This window comes from Ambystoma mexicanum, chromosome 9 (genome assembly GCF_040938575.1).
Source record: "Ambystoma mexicanum isolate Mex_15411 chromosome 9, UKY_AmexF1_1, whole genome shotgun sequence".
Classification (NCBI taxonomy): domain Eukaryota; kingdom Metazoa; phylum Chordata; class Amphibia; order Caudata; family Ambystomatidae; genus Ambystoma; species Ambystoma mexicanum.
This window is the reverse complement of record NC_090931.1, coordinates 1,315,370,905-1,315,398,740: the sequence shown is the minus strand read 5'-3', so window position 1 is coordinate 1,315,398,740 and position 27,836 is coordinate 1,315,370,905. Positions and strand designations below refer to the sequence as shown.

General features: G+C 50.0%; 1 protein-coding gene across 3 annotated transcripts in view; it reads right to left on the bottom strand.

Moving 5' to 3' along the window:
* The window catches only part of HSPBAP1 (HSPB1 associated protein 1), a 1,532,307-nt gene that overhangs the window by 886,122 nt on the left and 618,349 nt on the right, over nt 1–27,836 (bottom strand). For all 3 annotated transcript variants that reach the window (XM_069616689.1, XM_069616691.1, XM_069616690.1), the window contains exon 4: nt 20,716–20,897. In XM_069616689.1, coding sequence (XP_069472790.1) covers nt 20,716–20,897 — 182 coding nt within the window. The remainder of the gene's footprint in view (nt 1–20,715; nt 20,898–27,836) is intronic.

Here is a 27,836-nt window from a genome sequence, read left to right as displayed (position 1 = left end):
CTGTTTTTGTGGGGGAAACCCGCAGGCAAGAAGCCAGCTTTAGTTTCACCATAGCCAATGTTGCCTCCCTCACTTGTGAATATGCAGAATTTGAGGATGTATTTTCCGAACATTTGGAAGCTGAACTACCCCCACATAGGCATGAGGACTGTGCCATTGATCTTGTCCTTGCTTGCTCCATTCCATTCAGAAAAATGTATATCTTGTCTGAACCTGAAAAAGAAGCCTTATGGTCATATTTAGACAAGAATATGAAAAACGTTTTTATTACTATATCAAAAGGGAACTGGGTGTGTCTCACTATTCTTCATGCCCAAGAAAGACACCCCAAAATTGCGGCCATGTTTGGACTACAGAGGCTTGAACAAGATCTCTATCAAGGATAAGTATCCTCTGCCTCTAATCTCAGATATAATTTAAGCTGTCCGTGGAGCCACTATCTACAACAAACTGGACCTCAGAGGGGCCTACTATCTTGTCAGAAAATGGCAGCAGCAGGAAGGAGCAGAAGCTAATGGCGTTGTTGCGGCAGCAGAACGCTGTGTAATAGATGTTGCATAGTTTGGGACAACGTGGACATGCAAAGGACGCCCTGTGGGAAGCGGTACTGAAGCCAGCCACACTGTGTGGGAGAGACACTCCCAGCACACTATGAACTGCTTCGGTGCTTCCTTCACACTGGAGAGTGTGCAGTGCTGCGAAAGCTCCCTAGAAAGTTGTTGTGCAAGGCAGTCAGAAGCAAATGAGGACCCTAAGAGAGAAGAGGCCACACCGGCGAGTCAGAACCCCAGGGCGCTCCGAAGGAGACCGCTAGGAGATTAGAATTATTTTGCATACCGAACAACTGAATTAAGGTGAACTGAGTGAAACACTCCTAATGTAGGATTCCAAATAGGGGAACATTGTAAGTAGAATTGTCAGAATCACAGAAGATTGATAATCATGGAACTGGGTGTTACTCCCCTAACGTGTGACTCCAAATAGGGTAAGCTACATTTCCTGCAGCAAAGATGATATGCAACCAGAAAACAAAGGCTGCCGGTGCAAAGCCCTCCTTATATGAGACCAAGGGGGAGAGAATTTTGTGAAATATGAATTGTGAAAAAATGTGAACCCTTTTGATGAGATTTCAAAGAATATCAAGAGAAGCAGTTGTTGGTTCAAGTCCCCTCATTTATGGTTCTTGTGTGGAGAGTTTGGAACAAGCATTACCACAGAGTACAAAATTGTAGGAGTTTTAACCTGGCAGACGAGTAAACCAGGAAAGGGAACAATTGAAAATAGTCATGGCAGGCGAGTGGACCAGGAAGAAGAAGTCATTCTAAGTACTTGTCAAGATCTGAGGTCCACATGGATTAGAATACCTCCGTCCCCAAGTAGCAGTCAGAGAAATAAAAACAACTCGCTGACCGATTATTGAGGCCACAGGTGGTTGGCTGGAACAGAGAACACCGGGTCCCAGATGACTGCAAAGGAAAGCACTGGGTTAGATATGCAAGGGACAGGGACATGCACGATATATAAGTAGGAAAAGATAGGAGCACCTACCCGTGGGATGACCGATGGAAGCTGTGAACCTGATTGTTCCCCCTGTGAATGTTGATGGTGAAAGGGAGTGAGGGGATGGTGTATACCTCACTAAACACAGGGCCCACCCTGAAGAGTACCCCGTTCAGATTGATTGATATTTTATTTCTATCGCGCTCGTACACAAGTGTTTCAGAGCGCGACAAGCGAAGGGAGGGGAACAGGGGAGAACAAAACAGCGATCTTACTAGGCCCAGTGACATTGAGAACGCTCAAGTGCATGGGAGAGGGGAGAGGGGAAAAATGCATGGAAGGGGGGAGAGGTGGAAAGTGCGAAGCAGAGGAGAAACAGATAAATAACAATAAATAAATAATAAAGGCAACAAACAGTGGTAATGCAGCCAGCAATTTGCAAGTGCTAGGTTTAAGGAAGCAGACAGGGTAGGTCTGATAAGTGCAGGAAGAAAAAGGGGGGGCTGTATGGGTACAGGTACAGACCCCAGTGCAAGGGGTGGCCCGGAGGCAGTGTGGGAGGGTGGCAGGATGAGCAGGTACCTGGGCCCAAAAGACAGAGGGTGGCCAGGTGCACGGTGCCAAGAGAGAACAGATCAGTAGGGGAGAGGGGGAGCGAAGGCAGAAGAAAAGAGGAAGGTCGGGAGGTGATTCCGAAACCGGAGATGGTTCTCCTCAAGTTTTACAGTGGCAGGGAAGCTGTTCCAGAGGGAGGCCCCAGCCGAAGACAGATCTACCCCCAGCTCGTTTCTTAGAAAAACGACTGACCCTGAGTGAGTTGGAGGTAGAGGAGTGAAGAGCTCGAGAGGGGAGGTATTCGCGGAGGGATAGCTGAAGGTATTTTGGACCCAGGCCCCAGAAAGCCTTGTGGACAATGCAGAGGGTTTTGAATGTAATCCTTGCATCCACTGGGAGCCAGTGGAGAGATTTCAGAGCTGGAGAGATACGATCGCAGGGCTTGAGGCCAAGGACAGGTCTTGCAGTCCTGCACTGGATTAGTTGCAGAGGGCGGAGCGTAGAGGCAGGTAGATTTAGAAAGAGGTTGTTACAATAGTCTAAGCTAGAGAGAACCAGAGCTTGAGATACCATGAGCTTCTGGGGGAAGGGGAGGAAAGGCAGAGTACCTCTGAGGAGGTGCAGTCGGAAATCTGACTTTTTAGAGACCTCAGAGATGTGGGTGGAGTCAAAGATGACCCTGAGGTTCTTAGCCTCGCAGGTGGGGGTAGGAGGAGGGCCAAGAGAGGCTGGCCAGAGAGTGAGGGGAAAGGATGGTGAAGGTGTGCCGATGAGGAGGATCTCCGCCTTGCTGGCATTCAGACAAAGATCATTGGCAGCACACCAAATGATGGTCAAGGTGCTTGATTCCTGATAAGGCAATCCAAATACCAAAGTGTCCGAGAATAGTGGCAAGAAGTAAACAATCGGTGAAAGCAAATCCAAAAGGTATCAGCAGTTCAAGAAGGCAGTTCTATAACATAAAATCCAATGAGGGCAAATCCAAGGGCAGTGCAGAGTCCAAACAGTCCAAAATCCAAAGATCATAGCTTTAACAAGAACAAAGAGCAAGAGTAGCCAAACGCTGTCAGGACAGCTGAGAAGCACCGAGCAAATGCAACAGGCTTCTTTTATGCTGGAACTTCCTGGTCACGTTATCGCTATCTCGGTCACCTGGCTCGCATCACGTGACCGACACGCGACCGCTTCTTGATAGGAGTTAAAGCGTCTTGCGAGCGGTCACGTGAGCGCCCGGGACCCCATGAGACAGCAAGCGCCATGGCTGTCTCCAACACAAACGCGGCCAACAGCGCCAGCCGTCCCGCACAACAGGGGAGCAGACCAGGCGCCGGAGCGGCATAGCGGCAGAGGGCCGCACAGCAGGGGAGCTGACCAGGCATCAGAGCGACACGGCCCCCAAGCAGGCACAGAGCCCGAGGGTAAGCGCAAGCCCCGCCGGTGCACCACCGGACCCCCAACTGAACTCCGTGCCAACGGAGAGGTAGGATGCGTTGTGGGCTGTGTGACAGTACTGTGATTGTGGTAAAATATTGTGATGGAAAAGAAACGTTGACTCCATCACTTCATTTTGATAAACTACTGCATTTCAGACAGTGATTGTTGAAACCATCCTGAATAAAGTTTTTTTCTGTTGAAGTAGTAAGAGGTTCTTACACGTGATTGGCCTATTGAGAAAAGAACACTTACTTTTGATTTATGAATTTATGTTTGGAGGAGAAGACTTTTGTGATCTCAAACAGGAAGTATTTGGAAGAAAAAGACATTTGTTTCCCCAAACAGGAGGTTGTGAAAATATTAACAATTGCTTTGATTTATGATCAAACCATTCGAAGAGAGACAATCATTTTGCAAAGTGAAAGGAGACACTGATTGGAAAAGACTTTGTATGATACATTAAGAGAAACTTTTTTATTGTATAGAACTTTCTTGAAATTGAACCTTGTTCTGAATATTCCTGAATTGATCCAGGGGATGGAAATCCAACCCTGGACACAAGGATTACTGGTTATACATTTTGAGTTCAACATTGTAAGGTATTTTGTGGGATTTACGAAAGCCAACCAAACCTGGTATTATTCAGATATATATATATATATATATATATATATATATATAGTATGAGGGTCAGACAATTTTTGGACACTAAGCCATTTTTATTAAACCTTAGTTTGTTAGGCAGGGACATTAGGTCAGGGAAAGATAGGCGTTTGTCTCACCCCTTTTTATTTCATAAAAATGGCAACTTGTGAACAAACTAGAATAAACCTTGAGGATGTTACGTCACTGCACGTGCTTCTAAGTTCATGTATGTTTGAAAGGACTTTCGCTTCTAGGGGGACTTAGGGTATCCTCAAACTTTAGTTCAAAATATGAAGTAGTGTGTAACCCGTTACTGTGCCTGTCCACCTAATGATTGAAAGTAATTTGCTTGGTGCTATTAACTGTATTTCATACATATGTTTTTATTAATTCAAAAGCCCCCATGTCGACACGTGTTTTGACAGCATTTGGTTCTCTTCAAGACAGGGCTTATCCAATAGAACAAAGCATTCCACATTACTTATCGAGTAATTAGAAATTATCGATATAGAAGATATCGATAAATACACATCGATACATTTTCTAAATAAATTTGTCATTCCACCATAATTATTCATACCCATTCAAAAATGTGTCACATAGGTCAGACAGAAAAATTGGGTTGGCATGGGAAGGATCCGAGAGGGGAGAGAGACAACAGAAACACAAATGTCATTAATTTAGTACAATCCCAATGGTGGATTGTATTTCATATATTAACCTTTCCTCATTAGTGCTTCATTAAAAAGGACACCCTTTACATTGTGAAGTCATTGCTCCATATCAATTAAATGTTACCTCTCCACCCCAGTGTTAATAGGTTCTTGCACTATCATGCATAATGTTAGACAGTCCCATTTGTCTTATTTTTGTGTACTCAAATACATAGTGTGCATTCTGTAAACAAGCTTGCTCACTGTGTTATTTGATTAGCTCAAATTAGCTTCCAAATTATTCATCAGGCATCCTATATGAGGGAAAGCTCCCTGTTGTCACTGTAATTTTAATAAAAGTATTGTCTCCCTATTGCAGTTTACACACCTATACATTGTGGTTCATAGTGATTGCATCGACAGCAATACTATTGACAAAAAAACATCAAAAATAAAACATCAAATGCATTTTTTCATGGGGGTGTTCCCCCCCCCACCCGCCAACCACCCTTTTTAAACCTAAAACACTTTACTAAACTAAACGGTTTACCATTGAAAAAAATGCATTCAATGTTTTTTTTCTATGCATTTTTTTCAAATTGTATGGTCTGTCGATGCTTTGTATTCGATGCAATGACCGGATACCATACATTGTAAATGATACCTTCATAATTGTCCCAGTATTTACTGCATTTATTCATTCACAGTATCCACCTATTGTTATATTCCATAATGTACAAGTGTCTCAGGCACCCATTAGAATAGCCTTCCATACAGTCCATTCATTAGATAGTACAAGTTTCATAATCACCAATATTTCCACAAATCTAATAGTATTACTCTCTTCTAAATAAGCACTATACTCATCAATGGGGATAATCCCAACCAAGATTCCATAACCTCACTTTAGTCTGAGCAGCATTTCGTGTGCATATTTGCTGCACATTTTGAAAGCAGCACTTAGTCTCGTTTACCTTGTGATGTGGGTGTGATGGCACACGTTACTTTTCGGCCATTTAAAAAATATATATATATATTTATTTTATTTGTAGCGTTACGAACAGTCCCTATTCCCCTCACAGAGTCCAAAGAGGTACAGGTGAAAGTACTTACAACCACAAAGGCTTCCAGTTCAGTTTGAAAATAACTGCTCAGTGGGGATAAGCGATCTGCCCACAAAAACAATCTTGAGAAGTTCTTTTTAGTCATTCACTAGAAAGAGTCTCTCCCCCAGGCCTTATGACTTGTTACCCAGAGGCACGAAAACTGTTCTCCTGAATACCTGTGATTATCTGCTCTCAAACCTCGATTATAACTCTCCTTCCGGCCTCATTCTTATCGATATGTCCTCTACCTTTGACATGGTCAATCATACCATCCTCATAAATAGACTCTGTGATACCATCAGCATCATGAACCGGGCACTGGACTGGTTAACCTCTTTCCTCTCGAATCATCCCTCACAAGTGCAACTGGGCCCCTTTCTCTTCTCTAGCTCACTCTCGACCTGTGGCGTCCCTCAGGGCTCTATCCTGTTGGCATGGCTCTTCAATATATACCTTGCCTCCCCCTTGCCCACTTGATATCCACCTTCTCTTCTCATTTCCAGTGTTATGCTGACAACCCACAACTTTTCTTTAAGCTTCCCTCCTCTTCCTCCTCTCCCATTGCAGAATGACTGCTATTCAGGTATGGTGTGTTGCTAACTATCTCTGTCTTACTGCCAGTAAGGCCGAGATCCTTCTCATTGGGACCCCTACTGCCTCCTTCCTTCCTACTCTCTAGCCGCCCTCCTTGGGTCCCCTCCTCTCCCCCTCCTGTGAGGCTAAAAATGTGGGTGTCATCTTCGACTCCCCTCTCTCTCCTTCTCACTTCACATTGCTGACCTTGCCAAGAAGGCTCTCTATCAGCTTTACCTCCTCAGACACATTCGCCCTTTCCTCACCTTCCCCCAGAACCTCAATGTCTCCAGAGCTCTGGTTCTTTCAAGGCTTGATTATTGCAATAGCCTCTTCCATAATCTACCTCTCTCTTCAACTAATCCAGAATAGGACTGCAAGACTTATCCTTGGCCTCAAGCCCAGGGACTGCATCTCTCCAGCCTAAAAATCTCTCCACTGGCTCCCGGTGATCGCAAGGAACAAATTCAAGACCCTCTGCATCATCCACAAGGCTTTCTGGGGCCCTGGGACCTCACTACGTTCAACTCTCTCGCCTTAAATACCTCCCTGCTAGAGTTCTTCAGTCCTCTAGCTCCAACTCTCTGCAGGTCAGACGTTTCTCCATGCAGACTTTCGGGGGTATACCTCTCTCTTCGGCTGGAGCTTCCTTCTGGAACAGCCTCCCTGCCCCTCTCCGTCTTGAGCCGGATCTCCTTAAGTTCCGGAGGATCCTCAAGTGTCATGATCCCTGCTTCCAAGGGGTCAGGACTTGCCCCACGACCTTGGAAGCAGGCCCATAACTCTGATCCCAGGAACCAGTCAGTCTTCAGCAGCTCCTGCAAAACAAAGGCACAGGTTAGGCTAAAGCAAAGGCAGCGCATCTACTTACCTAATCCAACGGCAGCATCCAAGGCGCCTTTTTCAGCCTTTCTCTTCCGGCATCCGACATTTGCAAAGAGAAAGAACATCGGTCAGTAATATTTAACTACAAAGTCTGCTTACCTGTGTTACGCCCGTTCCAACTCAGCTCGCGCTGCATTCCGGCACCTGCAAGACAAGATACATCGGTTAGTAACGCTTAGTTACAAGACTGCTTACCTGTGTTACGTTCGCTTCCAATCTGTTCGCGCTGCACCTCGGCACCTGCAAAGACAAAAGAGACATTACGGTGCATTCTACAGCGCTAGTGCAGTCTTTCTACTTACGTGCCATTGGAAGGATAATCTTCACCGCCACAGCATCTGAAAAGGGAAAAGACATAGACTTTAAAGACTTAAGACTTTTGAAAGAGAAGAGAACAATCTAAAAGGAACTTAAATACTTACAAGGCACGCTTGTGCACTAACGGCGTCTTCGCTCTCAGCTAACCCTCTGCTATCAAGAGGCAGAGCTCGCATCCAGTGAAGCAACTGGACCCAGCGCCCCTGCACAAGACGCAGGATGGAGAGCCCGGCATTTACCTATCTAAGGTAAGCGCAATTATCAACCCAGTTCCACGGGGAAAGAAAGGGCGAGAGGGGCTAGGAACTTTCCCAATCTTCCAATCACTAATACCTTGGTTTACCCTTGCAGACACCTCACTCTTCAGCTTAAACTTTCGGTGAGAAGGTGGCCCTGTCCGGGAGCAAAACAAACCCTGCGCCTAACACTGAAGACGGTATCCCCACCAGATCAAGGCCTGCGCCTCCGAGGGAACCAGGTGAGCGTTACATCAAGACCTTCCTTTTCTCCTCCTCCTTCCCTCTCCCCCTCCCATGCTAGTCTCCTCCTCTGCTATGACTGGATGCCTGTGACACGTATGAGACTCCATGGGTTCAGGCCCTCCTTCGTCTAGTCCCCTACCAGCACTTGCCCTCAGGCACCTTTCCCTGCTTAGCCTTCTGAGGCTGATCCTCCCCTTACCGTTGCACTACCAGCTCATCCCAGCTCCCCCTGGCACTCACCCTCCTGGGAACCCCCTTGCACTTGCCCAGCAGCCCCTTGCCTCCCCCCTCCCAGCACTTCCCTGTTCCTTCTCCCCTTCCCATCCTTTCCCCGTCCTGCCCCCTTCCCCCTGCACGTCTTGACACTGCACTTGCACAATCCGAATGTCACGAGGCCTAATAGGACCATTATCACTGTTTTCTCCTATGCCCCAGCCCTCTTTGTCTTGTGGCGCCTGGAAACACTTTCTGCTGTATAGGCGCCATACAAATGTTCAATAAATAAATAAAATGATGCATATGCTGGGATGAAGAAGTCCATGGTAGTGTCTGCACTCTGCAGCAGGGCCTATTTCACATGATTACATGACATTCTTTTTAGACCACAATCACTCAAAGTTCTTTCTCGTCAGTTTTCCCGGGGGCACAGAGGTCTTGGGAAGATCTGGAATGAATCACCAGTGAAAATGTATCATGCCTAAAAAACTAACTTTGGAGAGAGATGATGATAACACTTTATTGAGTTCTTCTACTTTCCATGGATCAGCAGATTGTCCCGAGCCTTGAGAAATGTAACTGAAAACTCCCTTTGTGAACAAAGGAATTTGCATTTTCTTTTGCTGAGGGTTAGACCATGTTCCTGGAGACATTTAAAACCTGCCTTAGTTCCCATGTAGTGGTACTGTATGGTGGAGGCGTAGATTAGAATGGCCTAACTGACATTTATCACCCATGATAGGTTTCCCAGAACACCAAGTATGGTGTGCTGAAAGACCTGCACAGCCAAGGAGACACCACAATGTAGGTGCTTGTATCTGAAAAGTGTTATATGTGAAGAGAATAAAATACAAGTATTGATATATAAATGGAAACTGGTCACTCATCCCTATGTATCTCACGCATTCGTAGGTGCACTACCTTATGCTAGACTCACTTTTAGCATCTAGTCAAACAGAAGATTATCTTATTCCAAAATATAGATTTATTCATTGTTTTCATTAAAATATGTTTGTTATTTTGAACAGGTATGGTTTACAACCATTAAACAAAAGAAATACCTCCATTACGTCGCAGTTCAGACAGACACCAATGATCTAAACAATGTATGTATGTTGTGCTTAGGGGTTAGGAAGACGTGACCATAACACTTCAGACCCACCATATCACCAAAATAATTTTGACATATTTCATCACTGTCAAAAACAAAAGGTAATGAGAAAAGGGCAAAGGAAACAGCTGGCCACTCCAGCCGTGATCTTGTCTACACCTGTTTTGGCCCTTATGCCGCGATATGTTTTTCCCAATCGTTCTTAGTCGGTTGTTTTATGGGCCTTCTTCAGGACAGGATTCTCATTTTGTGTGTGGATTAATCAGATTTCACCCCACTTATCCAAAGCAGACACTCTTATTTGTGATGTTTGTGATACTGGGCAAGTCTTCAAATACATTTCTTCTTTTCAAATGCTGTTTTGCAGTTTATCAACTTTATACCACTTTTCCTTCCACGGGAGAAGCCACTACTCTTTGCTCGCAAGCCTTTAAAATGGCTGGTTTTAATCAGTCTCATTGCGTTTTTTCTGTTTTCTATTTGGTCACCTGCACTGTAAATACTGTGCGTCTCTCTGCTCGAGTTTGTTGCGAGTTGCGGACATTTATTTGAAGACGTGCCCAGTATCACAAATATCAAAAATAAGAGTGTCTGCTCATTGATTGTTGACGCTGGATGCCTTATCTCTTGATGGCCCTCTTTGGAATCTGCAGGTCTACACACCGTTTGATTGGGCTTGGTGGCTGCCACAAATGGGGATATCCATGATATAGGTCCTTGGACCTTCGACGTTTTCTGCAGCTTCAAGTTTGGCCAGTTCAGTATCCACTTTCTGACAAACAGTATACATCTGGCTACAAGTTGAATTGTGTTGTCGATATTGTGAGAAACCTGAAGGTGTCTCCCTCGCTAGTTCCAGGGTTTCTGTCATCCAGGTGGCAAGGACACGGCCATCGCTATTGGATCCAGTTCCTGGGGTTGAACCAGTGAGGGAGGATCACCTGAATGGGGGGTCCTCCACGAGTGGGAGACCGACTGGTGAGATGCTGTATCCCCCTTCCTTTAACACCTTTTCCCCATCCTTTTCTGTAAGACGTTCCAAACTACTCCTCCCCCACCCCCCTTTTCCAACACGAACCCTTTCGCACAACACAAAGGACAACGCACTAACACCAGAGCCGTTTACGTGACATGTCCCAATACAACGGTCAGGCAAAGTTAGGCAATTGATCAGAATCACACACACCTGAGGGCCCTTTTCCTTCCCCCGCAGGGATAAAAGATGGAGCCAGAGAGCACAGTGGGAGCAAGGCGAGCATGGAAGACTGCACGACGAGACGGCTAACACGCTGCAGCTCAAGAGAAGGAGAAAGGCGGCAGGAATCGAGAAAGTGGCAAGGAGAGAAGTCACCTTGCCCTTTTCGTCCCAGAGCGGCAGAGTCTTTGTGAAAGAGAGCCTAAGACCGCAAACAATAGCACAAGTGTCCTGCAGCAGATGTCAACGATACACGGAGCAAACCTATGCCAATAAGCAGGAGTGAGGGCATCTCCTGTGCCCGTGGTACCAACCTTGACTCCAGAGAAGCCAACAGCCAAGTGGTTCATCACAGCCAGTGAATCGAGGGGAGAATCAATAAGAACTGGGATGTGTTGAGTAGGAATCGCAAAGTGGCAAGTTTTGAACCAAAGCTGATGAACTTGGAATGAACTGTAAAAAGTGTGAAAGGAAGTCCAGCGGCAGAGGGAAACCAGCACCACGTGGGTGCCAACTCAAGAGACTCTGGTCGAGCCCCTTTTGAGAGAAACTAGAGGTACCTGAAGGCCATAGGAAGGCCAATGAAATAGGTTCAAAGTGGTCACACAGAGGTTTGAGCAAAATCCCTGGACAATCGAAAGACTGATCTACGAGTCCTGTAAAAGAAGGGGAAGTGAACCCCACATATGAGAGAAGGAACAAGTTACTTACCTATAACTGTTGTTCTCCAGCATGGGTCTGGCATGGATTCACATGCTCATGAATATTCCCCGTCGTCAGGCTGGGAATCCTCGGTAAAGAAAAAAATCAGTATCAGTTTCGTTTCTGATCTGTCTTTCTTAGTACTAACCAATCACTGGTCTCTGGGTCATACTGCCCCCAGCCAATGACTGCCCTCTCCCTAAGCCCCGCCCTCGGCAGCCATCCTCAGATTTGGTAGCACGTAAAGTGGCAGTATAACCAAGTGAAGAGCCGCAGAGGGGACGGAGGGAGGGTTTGCATGTGAATCCATGCCAGACCCATGCTGGAGAACAACAGTTACAGGTAAGTAACTTGTTCCTTCTCCAGCATGGTGTCTGGCAGGGATTCACATGCTCATGAATATAAGAATACATAGCAGTACACACATGCACAACCACGGGAGGTGGCAAGGCTCAACATTAAGCATTACATAAAGCTCAACATTAAGCATCTCTTACCTCCTCACCAGGCTCACCTTAAGCGAACAGGTTGTGCAGCACTGCCTGGCCGACTCTGGACTCCTCCCTGGAATCCCGGTCGACGCAGTAGAATCTCGTGAAGGTGTGTGTCGACCTCCAAGTAGCAGCCCTGTAGATGTCCAGCAGGGGCACGCCAGACAAGAACGCCGTGGTAGCAGCGATCGCTCTGGTTGAATGGGCTCTCGGATGGCCGGGCAACGGTCGGTTTGCCAACCGATGACAGTGCATGATGCAGCCGGAGAGCCATCTGGAAATGGAAGCCTTCGAAAGAGCCTTCCCTTGGTTTACAGGTCCAAAGTTCACAAACAGCTGTGATGTCTTCCGAAAACTCTTCGTGCGGTCCACGTAGAACTTCAGCGCTCTAGCTACATCCAGCGAGTGCAAAGTCCACTCGGCCAGCGAGGAAAGCGACGGGAAAAAGACTGGTAAAACCAAGGGCTTGTTGGGCATGAAGGAGGGGTGCATCCTCAGCACCACCCTCGTGTTGTGGAAAGTCAAGTATGGAGGCTTGCAGGAAAGGGCCTGAATCTCTCCCACGCGTCGTGCAGAGGTGATGGCCACAAGGAACGCTGTCTTCCACGACAGAAACTTCAACGGAGCCGAATGCAAGGGCTCAAATGGCGGGCCCATGAGCCTTGTCAGCACCACGTTGAATTCCCACACCAGTGCTGGAGCCTTCACCGGCGAGAACGATCGGAACAGTCCTTTCATAAACTCCTTCACCAGGCGATGAGACCACAGGGACGACCGTCCTGCAGTTCTGGTGTATCGGGAAATCGCTGCCAGATGTATCTTGATGGAAGCGTGAGCTAGTCCAGCTTTGGCCAGCGACAGTAAGTACGGTAGCACTTGAGGGGCTGTAATCCGTAGAGGGTTAATCTTCTGTACACGGCACCAGACAGAGAACCTCTGCCACTTGTGTCCATAGCACTTGAGAGCTGAGGACGCCATGGCCTTGTCAAGAACGGCTCTGCAGTCAGACCAGATATCGTACCGTCCAAACTCTAGTGCTGCAGGAGCCAGGCCTGCAAGTTCAGCGACTCCGGGTCATGATGAAGAATAGCGCCTCCTTCTCTGGAGAGAAGATCTGCGTCCGTCAACAGTTTGACTGGTGGGGATGCTGACAAGTCCAGAGGGTCGGGAACCATATCTGTCTCTTGAGTTGGTTGATGAGCCTGAGCAGCAACTGCAGCGGCGGGAACGCATACAGGAACAGGCCATCCCATGGGAACGAGAAAGCATCGCCCATGCTCCTCGGCTGGGGGAACCTGCTGGCGAACCTCTGGCACTTGGAGTTCATCTCCGTCGCGAACAGGTCGATTTGGGGTTTGCCCCATCGCCGGAAGAGTTGATCCACTTGATCCTGGCGTAGTTGCCACTTGTGGCAAGAGCGCAGCTCCCTGCTGAGCGAGTCTGCGATGGTGTTTTTCCCTGCTAGATGAAAAGGTACCAGAAACATCCCCTGGGCAACGGCCCAGTGCCACAGATCCTGGGCCTCCTTGGATAGGGCTGGGGATCTGGTTCCTCCCTGCTTCCGGATGTAGAACATCGTGGTGGTGTTGTCGGTGAAGAACCTCAGCACCTTGCCCTTGAGGGACGGGAGGAATGACTTGAGGGCCCAGAACACTGCTCGGCGCTCCAGTATGTTTATGTGGAGTGGCCTCTCCTCCGGGAGCCACAGGCCTCTCGCGTGAAGATCTCCGGTGTGCGCTCCCCACCCCTCCAGGGAGGCATCCGTCATCACCGTCACCTGGTATGCTGAGGTCTGAAAGTCCGTGCCCGCGGCGAGATGCGCACGGGTGCCCCACCATCGAATTGCCTGGTGGAATACTTCATTGAGCGAGATCTTGTCCTCAAAGCTGTCCGTCGCTTGTGTCCAACGGGTGTCGAACTCCTGCAGAGGACGCATCCGAAGCCTGCACAGGCACACCAGATAGATGCAAGAGGACATCATCCCGAGAAGGGACTTGATGGACCTCACTCTGGCCACGTCCGTGGTCAGCAGATGCTGTACCTTGCCCAGGATGGCCTGCGTTCTTTCCTCTGACGGCGAGGCCAACTGCGCTACTGTATCGAGCTTGGCTCCCAGAAACAGCGCGACCTGCGACAGAACCAGGTGGGATTTGGGGAAGTTGATGGAGAATCCCAGGTCCGTGAGCAGCCGGACGGTCCTTGCCATGTGTTCGATGGCGAGTTCCCTTGGCCCTGCTTGGATGAGCCAGTCGTCCAGGTAGGGGTAGACGTCGAACCCCTGCAGGCGCAGCCGCGCCGCCACTGGTGCTAGGCACTTGTTGAACACCCTGGGCGCCGACTTCAATCCGAATGGGAGGGCCTTGAACTGGTAGTGCCGCCCTTGGACTACGAACCTGAGAAACTTTGTGTCCTTTTAAGATGGGGATGTGAAAGTACGCATCTTCCAGATCCAACGACGCAAGGAAGTCGCCCTCCTCCAGCTGTCCCAGCACGTGCTGGAGGATGACCATCCGGAACTTCTGTGCCTTGATGTATTTGTTTAGCCGACGCAAGTCCAGGATGGGACGCCAACCTCCTGTCTTCTTTCTGACGAGGAAGTATCTTGAGTATACTCCGGAGCCCCGGAGCCTCTTTGGGACGAGCTCGATGGCTCCTTTCTTGAGCATCGCCCTTACCTCTAACAGCAGTTGAGGGATGTGGTTTTCCTTCCTGGCCACGGGCGGAATTTGGGGGCACTTCTTTAGAAATTCCAGTGCGTGCCCATGGGCCAGGGCATCCAGCACCCAACGGTCGGTGGAGATGGACTCCCACACGCTGACGAACTTTGTCAGCCGGCCTCCCACCGGGGTGCTTCGGTGGGGGCCCGACGCTGCAGCCGGTTCAGTCTTGCTTGGAAGCCGCCTTGCCACCTTGGCCTCCCTGGCGACGACAGCGAGATCCACCTGACTTGCCTCGTCCCCTGTAGGCTTCTTGCGACGAGGAGCGGGCCGCCTGACGGTAGGTCAAGGAGCCGCCGCCGAATACTTTGTGGGCACCTTGCTTGCCTCCGGAATTCCGAAAGGTCGGCTGCCGCTGCCGCAGAACTCCCAAGGCCCGAGCCGTCTCCGTGTCGGTCTTGATGGCCTGTAGCGACTCATCCACAGTCTTTCCAAACAGATTGTTCCCGTCAAAGGGCATGTCCAAAACCTTGGCTTGCACGTCCTGGTGGAAATCCGTTGCCTTGAGCCACCCCCGCCATCGAAGGCAAACGCTGTTGCCCAACTTGTGGAAACCGGTGTCGGCAATGTCCGTGGCCACAGTTATGGCATGGTCCGACGCCACCTCACCCTCCTGTAGGATCGTCAGGGCCTCTGCCCCCTTATCATCCGGGAGGAAGTCCAACAGGCTAGGGCGTCTCGCTAGGGCGTTGGCCGCCTTAATAGTCGTCGCCGCCGAGATTACTCGTCCTACGGCGTCCAGCTTATTTCCCTCACCGTCCGGTGGGAAAGTTGAGAATGAAGCCGATGCCCCCCCCCGCTTTCTTCTTGGCCGCTGCTGAGACGACCGAATTCGGGGTCGGCTGCGCCCTCAGGCACAACGGGGCGGCGTCGGGGACCCGGTACTTCTCATACCGGTCCCTCTTGGCAGGTGTCGTGGACGGGTTATTGAGGAGGGCAAGTCCCTCGTCCCAGATGTCATCCAGCAACGGCACCGCGAGGACCGTCTTCCTCTTGGCCTCGCGCCGTTGGTAGAGGAAGCCTTCCTTCTCCTCAGGGCAGAGCTGAAAAAGCTTGGATGCCCTGGCAATCATGGCGTGGAAGGAGCCAATCTCGTCGGGCGGGGACGCCCGAGGAATCGGAGACGGGAGGCCAGTCCCGTCGTCGCCATCGTCATCCGTCCCCGTCTTGGCCATGTCCGTTCCTGTGTCGTCCCTCGGGATCGGGGAGGGCGACAAAGGCTGAGAAGGCTGTGAGGGCTGAAGGGGCACTGGATGAATTCTCCTCCTCTTGTTCGGAGGGCTTCCCGACGGACCGGCACAGCTGGGTCGTCCGCCGGGGGTAGGGGCAGTCTCGTCCTTATCTCCGTGCGTAAGGCTTGGATTGCCGTCAAAATGGCCGCCGAGTTGTCCCGAGGCTCGGGTTGCGACGGGCGTGCCGGGAGCGACGGTTGTTCCTCCACGGGAACCTCGTCGTCGTTGCCACCCTCGCTCTTGTTGTCCCCCTCCTCGGGATTCCTCCCGTGGGGCTGGGCCTCTTCCAGATTCTCAGCCAGCTCCTCCTCGGAGGTTGTGTCCGTGTCCGTAACGGACACCGTCCCCCTCTTTTTCCACCGGGGTCTTCACAGGGGTCTTTTCAATGGGCTTAAAAGAGGATTCCCTCCATGAAGGCAGCGAAACTCTGGGCCCCGAGGTCGCCTCCACTGGGATAGCCTCCACAGGCTTTGCCAGGGCCGCAGCGACTCCCTCAATAGAGGCCTTAGCCGGGTGGATCAGGGCCTTTGCCGCCGTAGGCGCGCTTGAGGCCTTCACCTTAGGGGAGGGTCACCCCCTCGCTCCCCCCTCAGCCGGTTCCTTCGAGATCAACCGGGGCATCTCCAGAAGCTTAGCCGGGTTCTCAGATTTTCTCTTCCCCGAGCCAGAGCGTTGGCTCGCGGTTGATGGTGTTAGTGAAGGTGCGCCCTGCCTGGCAGCCTTCAGCAGTCCCGGTGCCTGCGGACTCGCGGTGCTTTGCCTTCTGTTGGGCCCCCGTCGCCGGGGCGCCCTCACAGGACTTAGAAGTCCGCTCGGACTACTACTTCTCACCTGCTGGGCAGCCAGTTGGAGAGGCGGGTCCGGCGATCCCTCATAGTCCGATCTGACATTTTCATGCAAAACGCACAGTCCTTCTCCACGTGCGTTTTGTCCTCGTGGAGGCAATAAAGGCATTTCGAATGCTTGTCCTCCTTGAACACATTTTGTAGGTTGCATCCAGGGCAGGTCCTGTACAGTTTGCCGGGAGTCGAGCTTCCCTTATCCTGGGCCATGTTCTTCTCGTCCACGAGGTAGGCCTCAGAAACTTCTGGAATCCTCCAAGAAGCGTAACTTGACGAAAACTTCACCCTGGAGGGGCGTAGATAAATCCGAAACGGGCCCCCGTTGATCGGAAGTAGAAACGGTGGAGGTTGAAGCTTGATTAAACCGAAAAATTTGATAAATCTCTTTGAAAAAGCGCAAAACGCAGTAAAAGCGCGAGAGCTATAGCACGAGGACTCCCAACACTTGAGCGTGCGGTAAAAATCTGAGGATGGCTGCCGAGGGCGGGGCTTAGGGAGTGGGCAGTCATTGGCTGGGGGCAGTATGACCCAGAGACCAGTGATTGGTTACTACTAAGAAAGACAGATCAGAAACGAAACTGATACTGATTTTTTTCTTTACCGAGGATTCCCAGCCCGACGACGGGAAATATTCATGAGCATGTGAATCCATGCCAGACCCCATGCTGGAGAAACAAGGGATGTGAATCCCACATCGAGAGAAAGCAAGTGAAGCGAATCCCGTTACACTGGAGAGTAAGTGAATGTGAAGTCAGGAAGGGTCAGTGCCCAGATGAGGGGGTGGGAGGGCTCAGGGGTGAATCCATCACCCAACAAATATTGGAAATGAACTTTCATTGTTAAAGGTCCTTGAAGGCAAGAGACCTTCAAGGGAAACGGTCCTGCAAGCTGCCATTGCAACTGCCGTCTCGTGCTGGAGAAGTCCGAGACTGTACTGTGCTCCAAGCTCCCATCTTAACCAGTGGTCAAAACGTGGGGAAAGGAGACCCAGGCTACTACATCATGACATTATTTTGAGAACACTTCTTTCTTTTCTTGAGAAATATCCCATGCCCTTTTTTGTATCAGTTGTGCGGTTTGGCAAAAGGTTTCTTAGTATAGGCCCTTCTTATTTTGACATGACAGCACTAGGACTGCCTTATTTTTCATTTGATGGTCGACACTTGCTGCCATCTTAGATTTAGGTTTCGAATAGGTGTTTTTCCAACCTGCATACAGAATTAATTTTTCAATAAACACCCTTGAACTGTGATCACTTGTGTCAGTCTTACTTGTCACCATTCTTTCCTCACAATCACAGAGGTATACGATTCCCTCAAAGGGAGTGCTGCTTAATAGTTGATCAATATTTTTCTTATATGCTGAAAGTGAAGTGCACAAGAACTAATGTTTCTAGAGGAGCCCAGTCTCCTTTGCTTCATCTGTCACATAGAATTTGGTTTTAACACATGCCAGGTCATGACAAACCTTTGTGAAGGACTTGCCTTCCAATAATAGCAGGACGGATCCTGCGTATAGTGATATTTTCACGTGTGATAGGGAGTGTTGGGGGTGATTCAGAGATTTGGACTTGGATGCAAGCATCACATTGACGTATGTGCTCGTGGCTTTGAGTACAGGCAGAATTGAAGGCAGAATTGAAATTTGACGCTGGGTTTGCGGTACTTGGGCACACAGTTGAAATGAAAAATAATTCTTCACCGCCTGGAGACCAAAGTTTCAAGCCCTCTGCCATGTCGAGAGCTGTGAATTTCAATGACTTCTGTATGGGTGCTGATGAATTAGCCAGTCAAGCAGTGGGTAGCTCAACGCAAAATGGTTCGGTTTTTGGCACCATGCCAAATGCGGCAGTGAACCTGAACAGCCGTTGCACAATTATACTTATATCCATTCCCAACAGCTGGTATTTGTAACGCTATGTGCCTCTCCTTCTGGAGTTGCTTTTTTGCAGCGGTGGATCAGTGGAAGTGTGTGCATACTTTGCTTTTTCAACTCAGAGAATTTAGGGTATCCTCTATGCAATCTGCTTGGATCTCGGGCAGTTCCTGAGAGGGATCCAACTTCAGAACACACTGGAGGGATTATCCCAGCTGCATGAGGGTTCGGTATGGCAATCTCGAGGGGAGACCGTTCGAAACTAGGAGCATTCGGATTTGGCCCTCTTTATCTGGTAGTGTACAAGTTAATGACAGGTGGCGAAACACTGATGAAGGCTTCGAGAGATTCGTGTTCGTTCTGATGCGCTTGATGCAGTTGAAATTGCCCATAATCAGAGTAAATGAGGATATTTCCTGAGGGCTGTCTTTGCGCGTCATATGACCAATCAGTTGGGATACGAGTCTTAAATAGTTTATGTACTGCACCACCTGCATAGCAAAAAGAAGCAATGACTTTCTAGACACTTCCTCATCTTCACGCGCTGCAGGCAAAAAACGTTCAAAGTGTGCAATCCACAAATTCCTTGTGCCAACATCATGCCTGTGATGCCAAATTTTGGGATTGTCGTACCTTGGAATGATGGGATTCCCCACCAGGAAGCGGAAGCGAGCACACCTCTGTTGGGTTTGCGTGGCGAGAGTGTCATTCCCGTTACAAAAGGAGGCGGAAACTCCACTGTCCTTGTCCTCTGACACGAAAGCCAATGTTTAACACTTAACTTAAAGTATAGTTATGCTGCAATCAGTTGCAAGACCTCTCGGGACGATGTGCAGACTGGCAGTACAAGCACCCTCTGCATACTCCTGCTGCTAGTCTGGTGGAAAGGGGGCTCACTCACTCTCCACTGGTCACTTGCCCTTGAAGAGCTGTTGCATTTAATTTGATTGTGTTAACGTTCAGTCAGCTTTGTGACCCACCTGGTTCTTCGTACTTTTCAACGAGTGTAGTACCACCAGGCCTCAAGGGTTACTCAATTCACTTTGGCACAAGTTCCATGCCATGGTAAGAGCAGGTGGTGCTGATCCCGGTCCAGACAGGGTCACGCTGAGCAATCTCAATGAAGAGACTGGGTGTGTGTAGGTAGGTTGACCTTGCTCAGGAGCACAGTTAGACCGAACACAGACCTGGGTGCAGCAGCTTTGTGGCATGGATGCAGGACTGAACCTCTTATCTCCAATTGTTATAGGGCAGTTACAGCAACGCCTCCTTGAAATTATGGCACTGCACACAAATGAAGTCATGGAAGAAGAAAAGCACCCTGAGCAGCGCACTGCTTTTTATTCTCCTGGTCACGCATTTAGCACTCCCTCATTCTTATACACAAATGGTGAAGGGGGCGTGTGGTCACATTGCATCACATGGTCCATGCGCAACAACCACTTTCATTACATCCATTCACAGCGCACCGAGCTTCAGTTAGTTAAGCTAGCAGTCTAAATAACAGCACATGAACTCTATAACACGTGTGCATCCGAGATTGAGACCAAAGGCTGAATCATCAGCATGCAATGAATCATGCCTCCAGCTGGTATCACCTAGTGATCTCACATACATGATGAATCAGTGGTGATAGAATCAAAAAAGAGATGGACCAAGATTATAGAACACCAGTGGGGAAAACGAGGAATTGTACAGGGTGAATATACAAGTAACCAAACAAACACATATGAAGGAAAGCTATGTATACGAGAGAAGAACAATGCTCTCTCATATCACAAAAGAATGTACTATAGAAAACAGATTTGGCAGTAAGCAGTAAGCTTCTTATAATGGGGTGAGTTTGAGGGACATTCTGACCAGAAATGGGACAGTCACGGGGGATATACCAGATTACAAAGGAATCAACTGCACAGCAGGGATTCCACTCGTTTCTTAAACTGTTCATACAACATGCAACATTGCTTTTCAAAAATGACTGCAACACCAGTGTTGGGGCCTGTGTAATGCATAATGTACATAAACAGGCGCTCTCAGTCTACAGCCTCCAGAGCTACATTGAAAACAGCCTTTTTATATTCCTTGGCTAACTGCCAATCAGTGAAATGGATATAATCTCACTGACAGGTGCTACGACATCTTTGCATATTATATAGCATACAGTGTCTAAAACGAAAACGTACCTGAAACATTTCAGAATGGTCGTCCAACAGCATGGCTATGTACTTATAGTCGGCATAAGCCCAGAATTTAGAAGAATCATAAGGTGCAAAGGGCGATGGAAAGACAGGCTTCGCAGAGCCCCAAGCCAGAAACTGGTCCAGTGTGGCCTCCACATAACTGCAGTGGGTCTCAAACTGAATAACTATTCAAATAAAAAGAATAAAACCAATTTAAAAATCAGGTGACAGGAAAACGATCTTTAGGTCAAACAACGTTAGTTCACTATAAAAAGTGCCCCAACACTAGCTGGGCACTGATTTGTCATTATTCATACCAGGGGTATATTATATATATTTACGGCTACTTGATAGCATACCCCGTGAAATAACAATGCAAACATTAAAAAGCAATAATAAAGAGCAAAAACCAAGTGAACATACCATTCTAAGAAAATAGTGACGATTAGAGAAAACCAGGAATTATAAAGCAAATCGTTTTGGCTGATGTTCAAGCATTCTATGGCAAGACTGGAGGCGAGCATTATGCTTCAACTTCTTTTATTACCACTCTTCAGCAGTTTCAATAAACTATAACAAATTAACAACTTTTGAAATGTCCAAAGTGACTTTTCTCTCCGAGAACTACTACTCCCATAGTCTCTGTAGTCCTTCACTCTCCAACTCAGCTATGACCACATCCTGTCCCTGAGCTCCTCCTCTTCCTTTACTGCTCTGCAAGCAGATAAGTGTTGTTTTGTCACCTCTGCCTATTATGTTGGATAATGTCAGTGTAGAGGGCATTAGAAGTGAGTAGAAGGCATTAGAAGGTTACTGCTAGCGTAACAGAACGAGGGGCATAGAAATATGTAAATTAGATTACAAAACATGAGACACCGCAGCGCTTCATGCGTTAGAACTCTCGGAGTACAACAAATATTAAATGTAAGTAGCTTTATATATTTTTATCAGTAGCAAGCTACACAGTCCGCAACAGACGGCCCTGTGCCATACCATAGGCACTCTAGGGGTTCAGCCTGCCGCTGTACGCAGGAGAAGAAGCGGAGACAGTAGAGGACTCCGGCCCCACCCTCACGGAGGCAGAGCCGGAGCCTCGCCCTAAACGAATCGAGCTCATAAAGAGCATATTTTGTAGAGCGCGATATGAAGCACTGCAGCAGGAGCTTAATTGATTGCTCTCAGAGCAGCGGACAGACCAGCTGAGAGGATAAAGATTTCCTCCCCACGCACAAGAGTGAGTCTCTGAGGCAGCCTCAGACACAAGAAGCCTCACTGGAGGGGCACATTTAAAGTATACAGCCTAACCAGGCAGTGGAAAAATAATAGTCCGGTGCAGCCACATTTATAAAAAAAAAGTACAAAAAAAAATTAATTAAGAGTAAAGTGATCAGAAAACATCAGACCAGCAGAGTGGGCGTGCCAAGAGACCCTTATGGGTACCAGCCACAGAGCACATGACCAGAATGTCAGAATTTGAGTGGAGCGAGGAGGAACAACCTCTAGACCTCGCTGCCAGCTTTAAGGAGGTGCGATCAGACCCCTGCAGGAGAGGCTGGAGACAGTGGATGCAATGCTGAATCAGCCCAAGGATATCACCAGAGGGACTGGACGCACGCCCACCGAACCCTCAGAGCCAGGGTGTAAGGGGAGTATCAAGGCCCGAAAGAGGAAATCCTCCAACGACCCCCAGGGCCCAGCAGATGGGGCGAAAGAAAGGGCCCCGGAGGTTGCCGACGCCTTCGCAAAGCTTAAAGAAGCCTATTTGCAACGTCAGGCAGTGCCAGACCTCACGAATCCCACTCCTGGGGAAGACAATGATGGAGATGAAGACCCAGGCTCGGAAGAAGAGCCAGCATAGGGAGACCTCTCCTCACATGAGACAGAGGAGCCAGTCGAGGAAGAATGGGCAAAGCCCAGAGGGAGTAATAAAGCCCGCATGGAGAAACACTTCAAAGAGGAGCAGGATGACATGTTCGACCCGGATAGCATCCGAAACCCAAGATCCTCCAACTGGCAGCCGTCGCCCAGAGTAGCACAATACATGACGGCGAGGCTAAGGAAAGCCCTAGACGAACAAGGTACTTTCTTACCTGGTAACGTTCTTTCGATGGGATGGTCCGACGACATATTCCATATCTATGACATGGAACACCACAGCTGTGCTACTTTTTTCGGCGTCTGCGTCCTGCGTCGATGCGCCTTCGTCGAGGACCTCCTCCGACGTCCGACGTCATCCGATGTGATAAGTAGGACGCACGACGCCCGTAGCCTCAGTTGTAGTTTTTTCCCCCAGAACGTGTGACATTAGTCAACTGCCAGTCAGACACAAAGCCTTGCGGAACGTAAGCTGCAATCGCAAAAGAAATTCTGCAGCGGGGAAGGCAGGGCGGGAGCGATATGGAATACGTCGTCAGACCATCCCATCGAAAGAACGTTACCAGGTAAGAAAGTAACTTGTTCTTCGAGGGGATTGGGTCCTCCGACGTATTCCATATCTATGACAGACTCCCAAAGCAGTACCAGAGCAAGGAGGAGGGAAAGAATTTAGAAACAAAATGTAGAATAGCCAATCAAATAGCAGAGCAAAGGACCGCCTTGCCAAAGGCCAGATCCTGTCCTTGGATGGAATCGAGGGAATAGTGACGTACAAATGTATGTACTGAAGCCCAGGTGGCTGCATCACAGATGTTGCGAATAGGAACACCCCTCTGCAGGGGAGTAGATGCAGCCATACCCCTGGTAGAATGGGCCCGCAAGCCAGCCGGTGGGTCCTTACCCGCCAAGCGGTAACACTCCGAGGTGGCCAAAATAATCCAGCGAGACAAAGTCTGTTTCGTCACAGCTTGCCCCAACCGCTTTCCAGCGTAACCAATAAAGAGTTGATCGTCCACTCTGACCCGGGACATGCGTGAAACATAAAAGCTTAAAGCCCTCCTAGGATCAAGCCTATGGAGCCTCTCCTCTTCCTTACCAGGATGCGGAGGAGGATAGAATGCCGGAAGAACAACCATCTGGGCCAAATGAAATTCCGTCACTACCTTCGGAAGAAAAGAAGGACGAACTCTAAGGACAACCCTGTCCTTGTGAAATACAGTGAAGGGTGGCTTAACTGAAAGTGCCTGTAACTCACTCACTCTGCGAGCGGAAGTAACCGCAACTAAAAACACAGTTTTCAGAGTTAACAGCCTCAAAGGGCAAGAATGTAAAGGCTCAAACGGAGCACCCATAAGAAACTTAAGAACAAGGTTTAAATCCCAACCGGGCACCAGGAAAGGTGACGGAGGGAACACATTAGTGAGCCCTTTCAGAAACTGTGAAATTAAAGGGACTTTAAAGTAAGAACACTCTTCAGACGAGCGCTTAAAGATGGACAGCACCGCCAGGTAACCTTTAATGGTACCCACTTGCAAGCCCCTGTGGGCCAAAGAAAGTAAAAAGGACAGAACCATGGGGATGTCACATGCAAAAGGATCCACATTCTGAACTCTGCACCAGTCGCAGAACTTACGCCAACGGCAACGGTACAGAGACTTTGTTGCTGGCCTTTGGGCCGAAAGCAACACCTCCATCACGTCTTCAGGGAGGTCCCAATCCCTATACCTCAACCTTTCAAAAGCCAAGCGTGAAGGTTGAGGGATCTGACCTCTGGATGGAGAACCTGACCCCCCTCCCGTGAGAGCAGATCGTCTCGGTAGGGAAGACGACGTGGAGGGCAGATGGACAAGTCGAGAAGGTCCGGGTACCACGTCCTCCGAGCCCACGCCGGAGCAATGAGGATCATCCGGGAACCGAACTTCCGTAACCTCTGCAGCACTTGCGGGATGACGGGGACTGGAGGAAACGCGTACAGCAGCGGGAATGACCACTCCACCACAAACGCATCTCCTAAGGCTCCTTTTGGAGGAAATTCCCGCGAGCAAAACCTTTCGCACTTCCGGTTGACACTGGAGGCGAAGAGATCCACTTGAGGGGTCCCCCAAAGGGCGAAGGTCTCCAGGAGAATCTCCTGAGCCAACTCCCACTCGTGAGAGATCGCGCTCTGCCTGCTCAGAGCGTCCGCCGTCACGTTTTCGTCTCTGGCCAGATGAACTGCCGAGATCGAAACTTCCTGCTGGATGGCCCAGAACTCGAGCTGCATCGCCTCCCTGCACAGAAGAAGTGACCCTGCCCCCCCCTTTTTGTTGAGGTAGTGCATGGCCACTGTGTTGTCCGTCAGGATCAGGACACTCTTTCCTCGCACAGTCGGCAGAAAAGCCTTCAGGGCTAGCCTGACGGCCCTCAGCTCCAACAGATTGATATGGAGTCTGGACTCCGACGGAGACCAACGACCGCTGACAGTCAGCCCGTTGGCATGAGCTCCCCATCCCGTGAGGGATGCATTCGTCACGATCGTCACCTCCGGCCAGGGAAGCCAAAATGGAGCCCCCTTCATCAAGTTGCCTTCGACGGCCCACCACAGAAGGTCCCGGGCGACCGAGGGCGGCACCTGAACCGGGTCCGACATCCTGCCGGAGGACTGCGACCATTGCGTCTTGAGTGCTCACTGCAAAGATCTCATCCGCAGGCGAGCCTCTGGCACCAGAAGAATGCAGGATGCCATGAGGCCGAGCAACCTCAAGAACTCGAACGCTGGGAGCGTCTGGGCATGCTGAAACTTGTGCACCTTCTGCTGAATGTGAAGAGCCCTCACCTGGGGAGGAAAACACTGCCCAAGGGAAGTGTCCAGCACTGCTCCGATGTACTGGAGCCGCTGTGTTGGCGTCAAATGGGACTTCTTTAAATTGAGGGAGAAGCCCAGCCTGTGAAGGGAGTGGCAGGTGACGGACAGATGATCCAGGACTTGCTCGGGAGAGCTCCCCCTGATCAACCAATCCTCCAGGTAGGGGTAGACGTGAATCCCCCCTTGCCTGAGATGCGCTGCCACCACCACCATGAGCTTGGTAAAAACCCTTGGGGCGGAGGTCAATCCGAACGGCAGGACCCGAAACTGAAAGTGCGAGTCGCCAACCGCGAACCTCAGGTACTTCTTGTGCTTGGGATGGATCGGCACATGGAAGTAAGCATCCTTGAGGTCGAGTGACGCCAACCAGTCCTGAAGCTGAAGGGCCTGGAGGACTTGAGAGAGTAACCATCTTGAACTTGTCCTTCCTGAGCAGTTTGTTCAAACCGCACAAGTCCATGATGGGTCTCAATCCCCCGTCTTTCTTCGAAATCAAAAAATAAGGGGAATACCATCCCTTGTTCCTCTCCGCTACAGGCACCAGTTCTATGGCGCCTTTCTCCAGCAGGGCTTGAATTTCCTGCGCAAGGAGCGGATCCGGACTCTGCAAAGAGAGGTTCCCCGGTGGATTGTCGCGAGGCCTGTGCCGAAAGGGAAGACAGTAGCCGTGGGTTATGATCTCCAGAACCCACACATCTGAAGTAATGGCTTGCCACTCTACAAGATGCTGCGCCAGCCTTCTCCCAACCGGTGAACCATGGGACATGGCCTCATGACTGAGTGGGAGCGGCTGCGGCGTTACCTGAGGGCAAAGAGGCAACTGCCCGAGCGGCCTTGGCACCACGGGTACCCTGTTGTCCACCTCTGGTACCCCTGCGTTGGCCTCTTTGACTGCCAGCTCCTCTCGCTTTACTGAAGGACGAGTAATAGCGAAAGGAACCACCCCTCCACTGCTGTCCCCTAGGACGAAAAGGCGGAGGTTGGCGAATTGCAGCGCCCAACGACTTCGCTGCAGCTTTTGAGGTCTGCAACCTCTCAAGGCTCTCGTCAGCCTTGCTGCCAAAAAGGTGTTCACCATCAAAGGGCATGTTGAGGAGCCGGGACTGCACATCAGGAGCAAACCCCGACTTCCGCAACCACGAAAACCTGCGTATCATGGTGCTCGCCGCCATAGACCTACTGACGCATTCAGCTAAGTCCAAACCCGACTGAACTGACTCACACATGGCATCCTTACCATCCTGGACCATAGCAAGGAAACCATCCCGTTCGTCCCCTTCGGGAATATTTTCAGCCGCTAACGCAACACAGTTCCACAGAGTGTGTGTGAAACGAGACAAGGCACAAATGGAGCTGGCCGCCTGAAGCGCCATACCACCAGAAGAAAACACTTTCTTCGCCCAGCCATCAAAATGTTTGTCGTCCCTATCAGGAGGGATGGTAGGGTACGACGCCTGCTTTGCCGGGGCCGTGGTCGCCTGCACCACCAAACTCTCCGGAGTGGGGTGCCTGGTCAAGTAGCCGGGGTCGCTACTGGCTGGACGGTATTTTCGCGACAAGGATCTGCCCACCGCCGGGAGACTCTCCGGAGCAGTCCAAGCCGCCGCCACCCTTCTCTGTAAAGCCATATGGAACGGCAGTACCGGGTGAGTTGGGGGACCATCATCAAGGATGTCCGTTAGATCATCCTGCAAAAACTCCCCTGGGGAGCAGACCATCCCAAGTACTCAGAAACCCTAGCCATAAGGCGCCGGTACGAGGAATCGGCATTAGAGCCAGGCTCAGGCCTACAAAACTCCACCTCCGGAGAGGTGTCCAGTCCACTGGCATCATGCAGTGACTGCCTCAAATCGTCAAACTGACTATGGCCCGAGACAATTTCATCTGGAACCGGACTAGGAACCAGGCCATCAGAATCCTCATCCGCCTCTGAAATATATTCCAGGTGGCGAAAAGGCGGCACCCGAGAGTGCTTGCTCTTAACCAGAGCCTTCCTAGGGGGTTCCCCCGTGCCACGGGGTACCTCCGACACGAAAGGCGTCGATGGCGTCGAGCGAATCGGCGCCGGCGTCGAGAGAACAGGCATCGGCACCGAGAGGATCGGCGTGGACGTCGAGGAAATCTGCGTCGACACAGCCCTCGAAGCCGGAGCCCCGAGCGTGTCCTTCGACGACCTGAGCATCGACGGCTTCGACAACTTCCTCGGAGCCGGAGCCTCGAGAAAGCCTGTCGACGCCCTCGACGCCTCAGACGTCGATGTCTTCCTCGAAGACCTCACAGGTGCACACGGTCTCGAACGCGTCGAGGACCGGGACCTGGAACGGGTACCTCGAGAACGAGTCTCCTTGTCCGAACGGGACCTCTCCCGTGACTCGTGCCGACCACTCTTGCGAGCAGTGTCTCT